This window comes from Narcine bancroftii, chromosome 9 (assembly GCF_036971445.1).
Source record: "Narcine bancroftii isolate sNarBan1 chromosome 9, sNarBan1.hap1, whole genome shotgun sequence".
In the NCBI taxonomy this organism is placed as follows: domain Eukaryota; kingdom Metazoa; phylum Chordata; class Chondrichthyes; order Torpediniformes; family Narcinidae; genus Narcine; species Narcine bancroftii.
The window spans coordinates 90,111,880-90,127,587 of record NC_091477.1 but is presented as its reverse complement, the minus strand read 5'-3'; the positions used below and the strand labels follow the sequence as shown (position 1 = coordinate 90,127,587).

Below are 15,708 nucleotides of genomic sequence, written 5' to 3'. Positions count from 1 at the left end.
TTTGGATTTTCCAAATTCTCGGGCGGTACTTTTAAAATTAAAATTTATGGAAAATAAACAGGTAAATTTTGATTGTTTATTAACAAAAAAAAATTTCATATAAAATCCAAAAAAAATCTTTCATATCTGCAACTTCCGTGTGGTGGCTTGTTGGCCTCTACTGCTTACACAACCATGCAAAAGCCGTGAGTTTGAGAAGTCCAGATTTTCAGGTTGACTAGGTTTCAGGCGAGTGAGAAGTCCAGATTCTTGGGTGGCCCAGATTTTCAGTCTTTTACTGTAGTCTGGTTATCCCATTGCAACGGTGGCAAAAAGAAGGAACTTTTAAATTTTTGGTGGCCTCCCTTTTCACAGCAACTGTAGCAGGGTTTACTGAAGCCAAAGACTCCAGAAATTCTCTGGGATTCTGCATGTCCTGACTCCTTGTTGACGACCATATAACTTTAATACAATAATCTACATATCCATATACTAGCTTCCTATCAGTTATGGTTTTTACAGTTGAGCATAGTTGCAGTTGCTAACGGAGACCTACGAACTACAGATGCTGGAATCGGGACCAAAAAATAATTTGCTGGAGAGCTCGATGAAGCATCAGAGGGAGAAAAATAGTTGAAATTTCAGGTGGGAAGCCTTCATAAAGACTGTGATTGACATCATTTTGCTGTTTGAATCGTGTTCTATTATGGAACTAAAGTGATATGCTTGATTATTTGAAAGTATTGACACATTTTACTCCAAATTTATCTGGAGGAACAATAAAAAAGTTATAATTTAAGACACTCAAACCCTTAAAAATGTCATGGGTTAATTAACAAAATATATTTCCATGTTTATACCTTCTCCTATTCCTGGCAAGTTGTGTAATGATCAAATGTTTATTATTAATTAAACAAACTCTGCCTCAAAATTATGGCCAGGCAAGTGAACCACACAAAGATTATTCTCAGTCTGCAACATCTATTTCAGTTGTGAAAATTGAAGTGGTTAAGTCAACACTATTGAAGACTCCATCTGTAAGCCATAGAATCTAATTTTCTGAAATGAACCACAAATACTGTGTTCTCTTTCCTCCAGGCAACTACCAGTACAGATTTAGCCATAATGGCAAGTTCTGTGAATAAAATTTCATTGGACAATTGCAAATCTGGTTCTGGTTTCAAATACAATTTATCATTCTCAATCATCAGCTAGTCTTGATGCTGTATAAGGGCATCAACAACTGCATTGATGATGTTCCATAATACACAAACTGCAGCCCAGAAAATGTTAATTTCTGTAAACAATTAAAATGATAGCCTCCAATTGTAATGTCTTCATCAGACACAAAGACATCAGAATCACCTGAAAAGGCTTATTGAAACCAGAAGACCAACATTACCATTCTCAAAGAACATTGGTGCAAATTAGGGTACAGTGTGCAGTGTGTGTGCAAGTGTGCAGTGTGTGTGCAAGACATTGTAAATCAACTCCAGGATGACTTCCAAATTGCTTTAATAAAATAGTGCAACAATAAAATTAAATAGCTGTCTATTTATGCCCAATATATTCAACAGGGTTTCCTGAGATGATCTTATGTCATCATACACTTTGATGTCAATTGTATTTAATAACATCAAGTTTCTTTTTAAAATATTTTATTGGATTTAACCTATAAATACAGAATGGACAATTACATAATAATTCATTTGCATACAAGTACGCACGCACAAAAAAGAGCCAATGAGAAAGAGTAGATAAAACTACTTAATACCTCTAAAACATTTAATTGAAATGATCTATCTTGCCATATTAAACTCGTTTATTGAAATAAATTAAAGGAAAAAAAAATCTAAAACTAATCTATGCCATCCCTCTAATCAAAATAACCTTATAAGTTAATTTTTAAAAATCAATAACGTGGAACCACTGGCGACTCCCAGAGAACAGGCAATAAACCACCGGAACATACAATAATTGTAAATTCTTCCAATTATAAAAAAAATTCTAAGAATGGGCCCCACAATTTCATAAATTGAAATTTTCTATCTTTAATATATCTAATTTTCTATAAACTTAAATACGATATTACATCATAAAATACTGTGTATGAGTAGGGGATGAATAAAATTTCAATAAAATTGCTTGTCTGGCTATCAACGTGGTAAAAGTTAAAACTTTTTCCTAAGATGCCTATACAAGTTTATCTGAATCATGAAAAAAAAACAACAAAGCAATTAACAGGCAAGGTTTCAAATTAATCTTAAGAATCGTTGTTAAGTTTGGAAAATGTCTTTCTGGAATCTCTAAATTTGGGCACTCCCAAAACATGGATCAGAGAAGCTTCAAAAATGGTACGTTTCTCACATAACAGATGCATAAAAACAAGATAATTTACGTTTGGACATATAAGTTCTGTGTACCACCTTAAATTGTAATAAGCACAAAATGAGGAATCATTAATTAAGCTGAGAGTAGAGTACCAATCTTCATTTGAAAAACCTGTGTTCAAATCTCCTTCCCAGTCACTGTTAATACCAGCCATGGGAAATTAATTTAAATCCATATCAAGTTTCTAAACTTTACATACAATTTTGGTGGAAATGGAGTCCAATAACTGCCTTCCAATTTTCTAATACCTCTCTGAAGTCTGAACAATTTACAATGATTGTTCCCAAAGCACAGAGGCTTTGCAACCAGGGCCAGCGCTACCATTAGGCTAACCAGGCAGTCACCTAGCATACAGCCCTCAGAGGGCCACTGTTGAAGAGAGATTCCAACAACTCCAGAGCCACTGTATCGTCGGCATAGCTGGGAGGGGTGGGGGGTGCAGGGGGAGTAAAATGTTTGTTCATTTAAAAATGAAATTGATTTGCAAATTGTGCCCCACAGTTCAGGTGGGCTGATGGGATGGTTAGGAGTCAGCATCGGGAGCTCTGGTCACCAGAGTCAGGAGCTCCTGACACCAGGGTCCTGACTTCAAACCCTCCCCTGTGCATGTGTGGTAGTAGGCTGAAGGGAGGGTTCAGAGTCAGCATTGGGAGCTCCAGTGTGCACCTGTAGGCTGACTGCTGAGGGGAGGGTTCAGCCTTCGGATTCAGGCATCAGGAAGGGAAACCAAGCAAATTTGAGACCAAGATGGTCCAGGGTAACTCATTAAGGATAGCTTAGGGCAGGTACCCGAGCTGGTTTCTCATAGCAGAATAACTATCAATGCACATAGATGAGAAATAAAAATGTATAAATTCTTAAATCAACTCAGCAATTACTCCATGCTATTTTTTTGTCATTATATTAATAATTTTGTTCATCCTAGTTGTCAAAGTTTCATAAAACATGAGAACTTCAAAAAACAGACTAACAGAAAAGTATTCTTGAATTTCCATGTGTAAAGCCATGCTGAAATTATGCTCAGTGCTCTTTATCAATTGCAAGCTCTAACAGTTGTGTAAATATGGAGATACTCTCCTTCGAGACAGTTCTTCAAGAGTCATGTAATCAACTTTATTATTGCTCTAGTTGATGCTGTGTCACAGTGGTGCAATTAAGAGAGCTACTACCTCACCACTCCAGCGATTTGGCTTCTGCCCTGAACTCTGGCACTGAATCCGTGGAGTTTACACATTCTTCCTGTGACCACGTGAGCTTCCTCTGGATGCTTCAATTTCCTCTCGAGTCTCAAAGATGTTGGGCAGGTAGATTATTGGCCATTGCTGTAGTGTATGAGAGTTGTAGAATCTGGGGGCAAATGATTCCCTTTTAAGGGAATAGCATAGATTTGTAAAAATGGTTATGGGAAAGTTAGATCAAATTTGATGGGCCAAAGGGGCATTTTCATACTGCATCATTCTTGTGGAAGGTATATAGACTTAACAGTGTGTGAAATTTAAGGTTTTAATGTGTTGCCCTTGGCAGAGGTATGCATTCTACCGAGTTCCCGTTAGTTCAAAATGATTTGTGTGCCAAAATATTTTCTTTTGTAGTTGAGAAAGATAATCAAAGATTGACAAGGGGGTAGATTAGATGTAATTTTTAGATTTGTTTTACTTTTTTTTATTTGGCTTAACTCAGCAAATGGATTTAATATGGTTATGCAGATCAATTCAAATTATTGTTTCTTATGTTTATTAAGGAATTCTCAACTTAGTTTCATCTTTTTTTTGTGTCCTTACATGTATACAAATGACTTATGTACTTTCTGTTCTAAAACTCTGTATGTAAGCTTATATGTTAAACTCAATAAAAATATTTTTAAAAGTATTACTTATTCCTGCAATTTAAAATAAACTTAGCAGTTTTGCGCTTTTCATTTTGTCTTCAAAATATGTTTTTGCAAATTGAAATTGGCATTTTTTTGGGGGGGAGGAGGGGTTGCAATTAGTTGGCCTTGCCTTGGGCACAAAATAGTCTGGCACCGGGCTTGTTTCTAAATATGACTGATTGAATTTGTACCCTCAATGCCATCCCCAGAGCCAAGCTTCAATAAATTTTTCATCGTCCACAAGAAGAGCACAGGAATGATCAGCGTTCTCATTTCCAAGCTCCAATGATCCCAAACTCGACACTTGCTTTCCATTCCACCATTTTCAAGAATTCCCCAAACTTGATCACATCTTTCAACGTTCACTTAAAAATTTGCATGGCAAGCTCATTCAATTCCAAGTACAGGATACTGATACAATTAGAGACTCCACACTTTACTTTCCTGGCAGTTCTGCCAACCATAAATGTATTTTGCATTTCACTGTAAACCCAATAATTAGGGGGAAAAAAAATCAAAACATGGGTAAGAATTCTTCATTTGTTTTTTTTTAAGTTCAACAAGCAGCTTAAATGAATCTCGGACATTTTCTCCTATCAGTCTCTATAAATATATGTTTAAAAGTATTGGAAAGTCAAGTGCTCCTGTTGTAGTTTTCCTGTCCCTTTTCTTTTTCTCCTTTTTTTAATTTGTAGGGGGTTGGGGAATTTAGAGGAGGTTCTTTTTTTTAATTTTTTTTTATATAAAATACCATATGTATTTGAATTAAGTATGAAATATTGTGATTCGATTGTTAAGTGGTTTTATATTAAATAAAAACATACTTTAAAAAAAGCAGCTCATATGATTAGACATCCATGTTCATTGGCCAGAGAGAAACCCACCCATTATTTGCAATTTCTTTCACTTGGTCAGTTTCTAAGCTTCAGGTCTACAGAACCTGTCTTTTCCAACACTCAGTTTTCATGTCCACATTTGCAAGTTAAACAAACCTATTAACCGGGAGATTAACTTTACAAATTTATCGGGATTGTGTCAGGACTTTCTCCATCCAATATTACCAATACAGTGAGTGAACAGAAATGGTAAAGGGACTCAATGGGTCAGATGACATCCATGAAGAGAAATGTTCAGTGAATGTTTTTAGTCAGGATCTTTTGTCAAGATTGCCTATCAATACTTTCCCACTCACAAATAATTTAAACAAATATCAGTTCAGAAGCACACTTCACCTAAAATTCAGCAAACAGTTGCAGTGCATCAATATTCCTCAGTTAATCGAAGTTGAACATATTTCCCAAACACATATGGCTAGACTCCTCTGTCTACACCTTGTCTGTCACCAACTCCAGTTCTAAGTGTACCCCAGATTACTGATAATTTATTTGCATTGGTCATTGCTTGAGATGCACAATTATTTATTATATGCCATCCGTGTGTCTTGATCTAACATCCACATGTTCACCTGCATTGCTGCCTTCTGTTTTGTCTTTGCAAAATGCCACATGCCCACAAATTTTCAGTTTGCATTGACCTTCACAATCCGTAATAGAGGCTTCCATAATTCAAACTGCACATTAATTTCAGTTGTATGTATGAAATGGTTTTAATCACCCATATCATGGGGGGATAATTCTATGCCTTCTTCCAATTGTGATCTGCCTCAAATTGTAATCTTAAAATCCATATTTTTTTTAACTTTGGTTTGATTTCAGTAGGAAACACCTCCCCAAAGATGATAATCATGCCCTTCCCTAGTGCCCAGTAACATTTCCAGAGCTTTAAAGGTAAGATACCCAACTACCAATAAATAAGTGGTAATTCTGCTTGGCCCACAGGAAAAAGCTCAGGGTTGTACGTGATGTCAAGTTCTCTATGTCATCTGACAAAAAATCTGAAATCTGACTCTTACTTATTGCACAGTTTGTTTACATGTGTATGTTGAGTCTTTTTTTTGCACTGCCAACAAGTGTAATTCAGCCTCATCCGCAGGAAACAAAATCCAGAGTTGAATGGAATGTCATTTATGCACTTATGACATTAAATCTGAAATCATCCAAATCACAATTTTCCATAACATGAAGCCGTGTTATCTGCACCCATTAAAAAATGAGAATTTGGAAAAAAAATGCATTTATTCTCCTCCCTCCCCAAACATTTACTGTCTTCAGCGAAAGTGAATTTTCTCATCACAAATTTTTAGATGGTGAATTGTGAATTTGTAAAGATAAATCTTCCATGTCCTAAATAGCTGTAATGTGAGGTCACCAATTCTCAGTTGTGCATGCAATGTCAGGTTTTGTTAAAGTGATCTTTACAAACTGTATCAAAGAGATTGTTGAAACTGGATTCATAGTTCGCTTGTTTCAAGTTTTAACTCACACAGCCCTTTGTACATGTCCACGTTTACACAATGAACAAAAACAAGCATTTACAACTAGAAATCTCACCATGTGATTAATTGAATCTATTTCCCTTGATAGATGTAATAATTTTAGTGATCAGTGCAGTATAAAAAGATTATGCCAACAGGCCAGTTACAAAATAGCATTTTGAAAACATGGATTAAATTAACCAATGGCTTAAAGTTTTCTCACTGGGTACACTGCATCACCATTGCATTCTATTGAATGCAATTTCACTGTAATCTAGTTAAGCATCATGTTTGTATATTTTGTGCCCCTTATTCAACAAGTATTAATCTCCAAACTTTTGAGATCCTTCCAATAACTATTCAACTGCTGTGGAGTGACATCGTGTACTGCAATTAACCTACTGAATAGACACTTGTCAAACTGCAGTTTTTGTACAAAGAACAATTCTTTTTCTGGAATATGTATATTTACACCCAATATCTTCAAACAAACTCCAACATATGCATCCTCAAATCTAAATGGTTTAACATGGCTCATCAACTTATAGATCTTTAAAGCCAAATCTCCAGATAAAACATAACCAAGGCCACTACAATATGGAGGATACATACTGAAAGGATAATCAGTTTTTGAAATGTATGCCTTTGTAACAAAACCTCTGTGTGGTTTGGTGTTAATGAAAGGATATCCTGTGAAAAAGTCACTGGAAATATTTTTGTTAATTTTCAGCAAAAAAATAACTAAATTCTTCACATTTACAAATACGTCTGAATCTACTTTCATCATGTATTCAGCCTTGGGACAAAATTCTGCAATCCACTGAAACGCCATTATTGTCTTCAAGGTCAAGTTATTGTAAGATTCTATAAAGTCCTGGCTAATTATGTCCCCATACTGAGCATATTCTTCCTCCATTGATAGCTTCCCATGACTTTGATGTTCACCATCTTTTCCGATCAAAAACAGAGACACGACTCTCTTGCCCAACCACATCCGCTTATGTCCCCATGTTGACCTGATTGCTCGCCGTGTCTCAACTTCATTTGGTCTTGTTGCAACTAACAGAACTAGAAAATAATCTTCACTTTCACATTTCAAATGTGGAGTCAAAGTAAAATTAGAGTTCCTCTCATAGATTGGATTTTGCTCATAGAAGAACTGCCAATTGAAGTTTTCAGTTGAATCAGATTTTAAAAATATTAACAAGCAAACAACACCACACAGGAAGAGGAATAGAACTTTCTTCCACTTGGAAATCAGTTTCGTGTTCATTATGAACTGGATAGAATTGTATATTTCAGTTTCCTCAATCTGCAAAAAACAAAAGCAACATTCAGTTTTCTGTAGAACTCTTAAGACCTTTTGTTTTCAGGTTCCGGTAATTCACAATGCAGAGCTGCATCTTTTTCTGTTGAGCCTGGTTAGGGACAGCATTATTTTAAGGAAATATTTTGTTGGACCCACTACAAAATAAGTGATATCAATATTTGGAGGTGGTGTTATACATGCATGTATTATTGTCAGAGTCAGATCCCAGGGGGAATTTTCCTTGTAACAGTGGATGTCATAGACAAGATGGCAGCAAACAATTTAGGAGGTTTCACCGTCATGACCTATTTTACTTCATGTTTCAGAACCATTTCCCATATTATTAATTTTTATTTGAGTAACTTCTGTTTTTATTTTAACACAAATGCAAATCCTTACCCTTACTCATATTTAGCAAGTTCCTTGCACCAGAGTGATTTGAATACAGGTGCATTGTTTCCTAAAAGTGCCGCCTCAGGTGGACAAGGTGCTGAAGAAGGCTTTCAACATGCTGGCCTTCATTAGGCAGTTATCATGCATGATAACCTGATCAACTTAAAAAATAATTTTTAAAAACAATATCTTAAATAAACGTTAAGCATTATCTATAAAGATTTTGTGGTAAATGACACTTGTTTTCTCAATTACTGCGCAAGTAACTATCTAATTGTAAACTGTTGCAAAGTGCCTAACAAAACAGATTATACACAAAAGAAAATTAGATAAACACAGTGCTCATTTATTTTCCATCATCCACTTCCACTACCTGGCAACATCATGCATCCTTCCTGGTGGTTTCAGCAAAGAGCTCAATGCAGCTTACAAAAGCTGGAGAACGTGGGCAACCCTGCCTGACTCCAGATTTGATAGGGAAGTTATCCGTTTCCCACTCATTGATTTGGACTGCACGATGGATGTCCCTGTAGAGCAGTTTAATCCAATGTCGGGTTCCCTCTCCAAAGACCATTTTGAAGAGTACGCTCATCATGTATATGTGTGATATCCAGTTGAAAGCCTTCTCCTGGGAGGGAGTCACGTGATGGAGTAGTGGCCGGACGGTGAACTCCAGCCCTCTCCAGAAAAGTCGGGAAAAACAAAGGAAAACACAAAGGCACAGAAATAAAAGTTACAGAAAAGTGAGTATAAAGGTGGAAAGAAGATGGCGACAAAAAAAGAAAAATTGAAAGCAACGGTAAGAAGAGAGGAAGAGAAGACAAAGGAGGAAAAAGGTGAAGGCCTTACCTGTCCGAAGAGGCCCGCTGCGGAGAGAGAAACCCGCTCCCTCAGTTCGGTAAATAATGGACTACAAAAATGGCTCGCTGAGCCGAGTAAAAGTGCGCAACCGCGCATGAAAAAAAACACACCGACGGGAGGGGGGACCAGCTGGGGAGTCGATCTCCACAGCCGGCAACGACAGCTGCAGAACACCTGCAGCAAGAAGAGACCACAGAAGACAATAGAAACAAGAAAGAAGAGAAGGAAAGGGCAACAAAGAAACAACAGATGGCCAACCCAGAGGAAGAAGAGGAAGAGTACAGTGAAATAGAAGAAGAAAAGAAAGGCAAGATAAAGAAGGTACTTTCTCTTATTAAAGGATACATGGAGTCATTTAAAGAATGGCAAACACAGGAATTTAATGATTTAAGAAAAAGAATAAACAACACAGAAGAGAAAATGAATAAAATAGAGATGACCTTAACAGAAATGGGAAAGAAAATGGACAAGATGGAAGAGCGGGCAGTAGCCGCAGAAATGGAGGTAGAAGACTTAAAAAAGAAATTGGAGGTATCTAATAAAAAAACTAAAGAGACACAAGAACTACTAGCTCAAAAAATAGATACAATGGAAAATTATAACAGAAGAAATAACATAAAGATAGTGGGCCTTAAAGAAGATGAAGAAGGCAAGAATATGAGGGAGTTTATAAAAGATTGGATCCCTAAGACCCTAGGATGTCCAGAACCTCAGCAAGAAATGGAAATAGAAAGGGCACATAGAGTATTGGCCTCTAAACCACAACCACAACAAAAACCAAGATCTATTGTAGTAAAATTCCTAAGATATACTACAAGAGAAAAGGTACTGGAGAAGACAATGGAAAAAGTAAGAGAGGGCAACAAACCACTGGAGTATAAAGGGCAAAAAATCTTTATTTATCCAGATATAAGTTTTGAACTCCTAAAGAAGAGAAAAGAGTTCAATACAGCAAAGGCGATTTTATGGAAGAAAGGGTATAAATTTATACTAAAGCATCCAGCGGTATTGAAAATATTTATTCCAGGACAACAAAACAGACTATTCTCGGATCCAGAAGAAGCACGAAAATTTGCAGAACAATTACAAAAATAGACTGAGGGAGGAAGATGGGTAAAGAGAGTAAAAATGATCACGATTGATATGTATGTGGGTAAAGACAAAAATAGACTGAGGGATGAAGACGGGTAATGAGAGTAAAAATGATCACGATTGATATGTATGCGGGTAAAGAGGTATAAGAGTGAATAGAGACAATGTGCATACGTGAATGTATCTGTACTTAGAGGAAAATATAGATAGTATAGACAAGAATTAATAAGGGAAGGTAATGGAATAGAGAGAATAAGGAGGGAATTAAAAGAGTGACCTTTGTGACATATGAAAAGTGAAATCTTTTCTGGGGGGGGCGGGGTGGGGGGAAATAGCGGTCACTGCAAAATCAGTTGACGCTTGCGAGTGGATTCCCAAATCCAAATGGAGAGGGGAGATGTGGTTGTCCGACAAGGGATAAAGGACAACTCAGGAGGGGAAGGGGAGATTGGGGATAAATAAGATAGAAATAGAAGAATAAGGAAAATGTTGGATGTTGTAGGAATGTTGTCTTATAAAGAGTTGAAAATAAGAAAACAGAAATGGAAAAGGAGGAAAGGTAATGATGGAAAAACGGAAAGAGAAGATAAACAAAATATAAAAGGGCTACGCTGAACTATATGACTTTAAATATTAATGGATACATAACCAAATTAAAAGGAAGAAACTACTAAATTTAAATGAATAAATGGATTCCATTAGAAAAAATAACATATAGGTTAAGAAATAATATTGAAATATTCGAACAAGTATGGGAGCCTTACATTAAATACAATAGCGAAAACCTACCGGGGACAAACATTACCTAAGTTGATGGAAGGAGAAGGAAAGAAAAGAATGGACTCAGTAGAATTTCTGGTGTATTTTTGTTGAATGACAACATTGTCTGACTGGCTTAATGCAACCTAGATTGTATACCTAAAATGGATGAGGGGGGGGGGGTGGGGGGGTGGCTTGGGAGGAGGGAGGGGGGGGGGAGAAAAAGTCACTGTATATGTGTGAAAAAGAAATAGTGTATATCATGGCTAATGTGATTTATGGTGTGAAAAATAAAAAATTAAAAATAAAAGCCTTCTCCTGGTCTCAGCTGAGCAGGCAAGTGCTACCCCCTGTCCTGCACATAGGTGATCGCATCTTTGAGCAGCATGAGGCTGTTATAAATTTTCCTGCTTGGAACCATCCAGGTTGGTCAAGATGGATTACCTGCCCCAGACCAAATTGGCGATGGCTTTGGACAGGATTTTGTAGTCAACATTTAACAATGATATGGGTCTCCAGTTCCTGATAGCCCCCTTCTTTTTGCAGATAAGGGTGATGATGCTCTTCCTTGTGGAGTCTGACATGCAGCCTACCAAAAGCTTAGCATTATATACTTCCAGCAGGTCTGGGCCCACCCAGTCCCACAGAGCCATGTACTATCAACTCGCTGGTAAGCCGTTGCTGCCGGGAGTCTTACTTGACCCAAAGCAATGGATGGAATTCGTCAGCTCTCCCAGGCTGGTCCACTCTTGCCACTTGGTGTTGTCTAAGAACCTCAGTGAAAGAAGATAGGAAGTTTTGGAAGGCCATTCTGTGTGCTGCCTTAGTGTCATGCAGTTCAGGATAAAAGGATCTGTGATCCTCTGTATGTCCTTCTACAAGGATGTGACTGAGCAATCCTCTTCCTTAAGGCTTTTGATCACAGAGCTCCCAATGTGAACCTTTGCAAAGAAGAAGCAAAAGCACGTCTCATCCTGCTCCACACAGTGGTCTCTGGATTGGAAGATAATCTTGGAGGACTGAGAGGTGAATAGAGTCAAAGGGATTCATGTTTCTCCAACCAGCATACTCCTACATTGTCTGGGGTTGCTGAAGGCATCACAGAGCTGAGTGTCCTTTGCTATATCTATCAGGAGTCTGGAGGAGATGTCCACTTTGCTGTTGGCACTGCCAGGTCATCCAATCGCATCGATGATTGCTGGAATCAGCCAGCCTCTCTTCACATGGGTATGTACATTGTTTAGCTGGATTGGGGTGTCACACACATAGCTTGTCCTCCCTGTACATGGATGATGTAACAGTCTTCTGCTCAGACACACGATCAGTCCGCAGAGTGATCAGCATCTGCGCTGTTTTGAGTCTGCGTCAGGCATAAGAGTAAAGCTGAAGAAGGAGGCAATGCTCTTCAGGAACTGATCTGACAATCTGAATTCTATCTGGTTTGAAGGAGCTGAGGCATTCAACAGGAATTAGTTGAAGCACATTGGAAAAGTCCACCTGGAATTGAGTCATGGATAAACTTGGTCACCAGATGCAAGGTACTCTCAGTACCGTTGAACATGGTGCAGGCGTAGCCCATTCCCCACACCTCTGCCCTGGCGGTCACCAGAGTGGTCTTTGTGTTCATAGATTAGAGCCAAGATGGAAAGAGCTTGAAGGGTCACCACCTACATGTTGCCAAGCAACAAGGGCAAGGGCATACCCAAGTGGGCCTCATCCTGATGACCATCTTCGTGTGCGGCTGCATCGGGCTGTGCGTGAAATCAGAGTACAAGTGCATCACATGCCATTATGTGCTGAGATTCTTCCTGTCCCAGGTGTTGTGAAAGATGAACCTGGCCCCATTGCCATGCAATGGCCCAGTTTGATGGACTTTGTCACACAACATACTTTTGTGTAAAAGTTTTTCCAGACAAAAACCAATGACCACAAGGCATCAGGTAGTGGACAGCACAAACTATCATGCAGACACTAAGATCCAAGGACTTAACAGACAAAATGAGGTGGTTCTGTAGCAGACCATCCAGTTCATCTGGCAGAATGCCATATTCCCAGTGTTCCCACATAAGCCCAGGGCCTAGCTGGCAGTAAGAGGAGCTCTCCCAGTCAGATCTTTTCTGCACAAACAGAACATCACCCACAATGCCTGTGGCCCCAGAGATGTCTGTGGTGGACTGGAGGCACTCACCAACCATTTTGTGTAGAATGCAGATCGTAAAGAGTGTGTGGAGAAGGGTGCAAGGCTCCATGTTCACGGTTCATCCCCTGTGTGACAGACATTCTGATTTATCGGGGATTCCCAGAAACGCACAAAGAATCAGATATCCAGAACTGCTGGAAGGCCCTCAACTTGTTGAAAGACGCACTTTGATCTGTCCAAAACCAAATGAAGGTCAGTGCAGAAATGCTACTGACTGGCACATTCCAGGCTGCAGAAGTACATGCTGAGGGATGCACTGAGGCTTGGTGCAGCCAATGCAAGGGCACTGTGGAGAAGGATCACAATCTGGCATTCATCCATTACCAGGAATAGAGGGTTGAATTTGAGGGGAAGCCCCTTAAACAACAGAAAGGGAATAATGACAAGGCACTAAAGTGGTGGTAACGAGATAAATATAAATGAATGTAACAATGTACAGTGATGGAAATGTATGGATACAAAACTAAGGGTGGAAAGAAACTTCAAATGATTCTTTTTTGGTAAATAATTTAATGTGAACAAAGTCTGACAACTTTAATGATAGCCACTCTTGCTACTCAAGGCAATATTTTAAAACAATTGTAATATTAGTACTGAAATGAGCTAAATTGCCTATCCAACAACTTGGTCTATTTTCAGCATCTGGGAAGATCCACATGGTGACTACATGGAGGTAGGAGCTGTAGATGTATATTCCTGTTAACTCTTACTATTTCCACTTTTAAACCCAACCTTTTCTAAGTTTAACTGGCTAAACTTTGGTTTAACAGATTGTTAATATTATAAAGAAAATGTCAAGACCAAAATCTAAGTCAGGAACTAAGGCTCCAAAGGGGACTGCAGAATTTAAAGAAGAAATGGGACTCTCGTCTGAACTTGAGTCACATCTAATTCATCAAGTGACTAAAATGATGGCCAAAATAAATGCAGAGAAATCTAAGAATCTTATAGATAAACCATCATAATGTCTGGAACAAATGTTGGTCAGAATTGAGAACAGGCTTCTTAAAAGTTCAGACAAAATTCCAGAAGTATATAACATGGCAAATTTGGAGTCTACAGTGGAAAAAGAGATAAGAACAATGAACAAAAAGATGAAAAGGCTGGAAGAAAGAACAAAGAGCAACAATAAGTTAACGTCATGTGTAATTAATTTGGAGAGCAGAAGCAGACGTATCAACATTCATATTTTGGGGCTAAAAGAAGGTACCAAGAAAGGATCACCTATACAATTTTTTACCAAGCTACTAACAGAGGAGTTTGGGAAAGTTTCTGGGTGCAGACCTTGTACTCAACCTTGCACATCAGGCTCCATATCTCAAGACACCCTTGAGAGATTGTCCGAGACTGGTGATCATTCAATTGCCTTACTTTCAGCAGAAATAGAAGATTATCTTTGAAGATCGGCAAAAGAAAAGCCTATCATTACCAAGACCAAAACATCTGATTTGCTGAGGATTACTGCCCAGAAGTTGTTGAAATGAGTAAGAAATATTATAACATAATGGCAGAACTTTATATAGCTTGATCAATGACCACACACAGACATGAGGCACATGGCCAAAGGTTTTAATGTTCTGAAGCCTCCAGCATATAACTACATGCTTCTGGTCTGGATCCATGGCTGGAATTGAGGGAGGAGACTAGGACTCTCAGCCTTTATTGGGAAACTATGGGGAGGAGTTATCAGGTTGGAGGGGGGCTAGCCAGAGCAATCCAGTGACGTCCCCCACCTGCATTACCATGTTCCACCACATTTACCTCTTTCTCTTTGGATAAAGTCCTGTGGGGTGAAGAAGATTGTTTTCCAGATAGTGCTGTTCTCCCTTTCCACCTGCCCATTCCCACGGGGGTTGTAACTGGTGGTTCTACTTGTGGCTATCCCCTTGGACAGGAAGTACTGACCCAACTCCTCATTCATGAAGGAGAACCCCCAGTCAATGTGAATGTAACTGGGGTATCCAAACAAGGTGAAGAAGTTGCATATATTTGTTAATATTATATTATGGTTACTTATCAATCTTACTTATTATGATCTTATATATGTTGATTAAATAAAATATTAAAAACAAACATATTTGGGGGATTATGGATTTGTCATGTCGCGGTGGTCAGCTGCCTTCCTTTTTCCATGACTTTCCCTGGATAGAATGGGATGTAGCCCTTCTGCTCCCCCATTAATTGGGGGGTGGATTAGAAGGGTAAGGTTGGGCAGCGAGGCACAAGGGTCCTATTTAAAAATAAATTTATAAATAAATTTATAAGTAAATAAATAGGACCGTTAGTGTCCCATTTATAAATAAATTCCTCTGCTACCTGCTCGCCTATCACATGCAGGTCGATTTGTGACAAGTATGGTACACCTTCCCCCTCAAAGAGTTATCTTGAGCGCCAACAGTAGCAGTTGCTTTAGACGCAGAGAAGGCCTTTGACAGAGTAGAATGGAATTATTTATTCAAAGTATTGCAAAAATTCAGTTT

General features: G+C 38.4%; 1 protein-coding gene across 10 annotated transcripts in view; it reads right to left on the bottom strand.

Annotated features, from left to right (window-relative positions):
• The window catches only part of LOC138742429 (UDP-GalNAc:beta-1,3-N-acetylgalactosaminyltransferase 1-like), a 147,805-nt gene that overhangs the window by 80,131 nt on the left and 51,966 nt on the right, over positions 1-15,708 (bottom strand). For 3 of the 10 annotated variants that reach the window (XM_069896788.1, XM_069896789.1, XM_069896790.1), the window contains one exon: positions 1,478-7,926. The exons of the other annotated variants lie outside the window; for them this stretch is intronic. In XM_069896788.1, coding sequence (XP_069752889.1) covers positions 6,928-7,887 — 960 coding nt within the window. In that variant the 5' untranslated portion in view covers positions 7,888-7,926 and the 3' untranslated portion in view covers positions 1,478-6,927. Of the gene's footprint in view, positions 1-1,477; positions 7,927-15,708 lie in introns of those variants that run through there. 10 annotated transcript variants of the gene reach the window in all.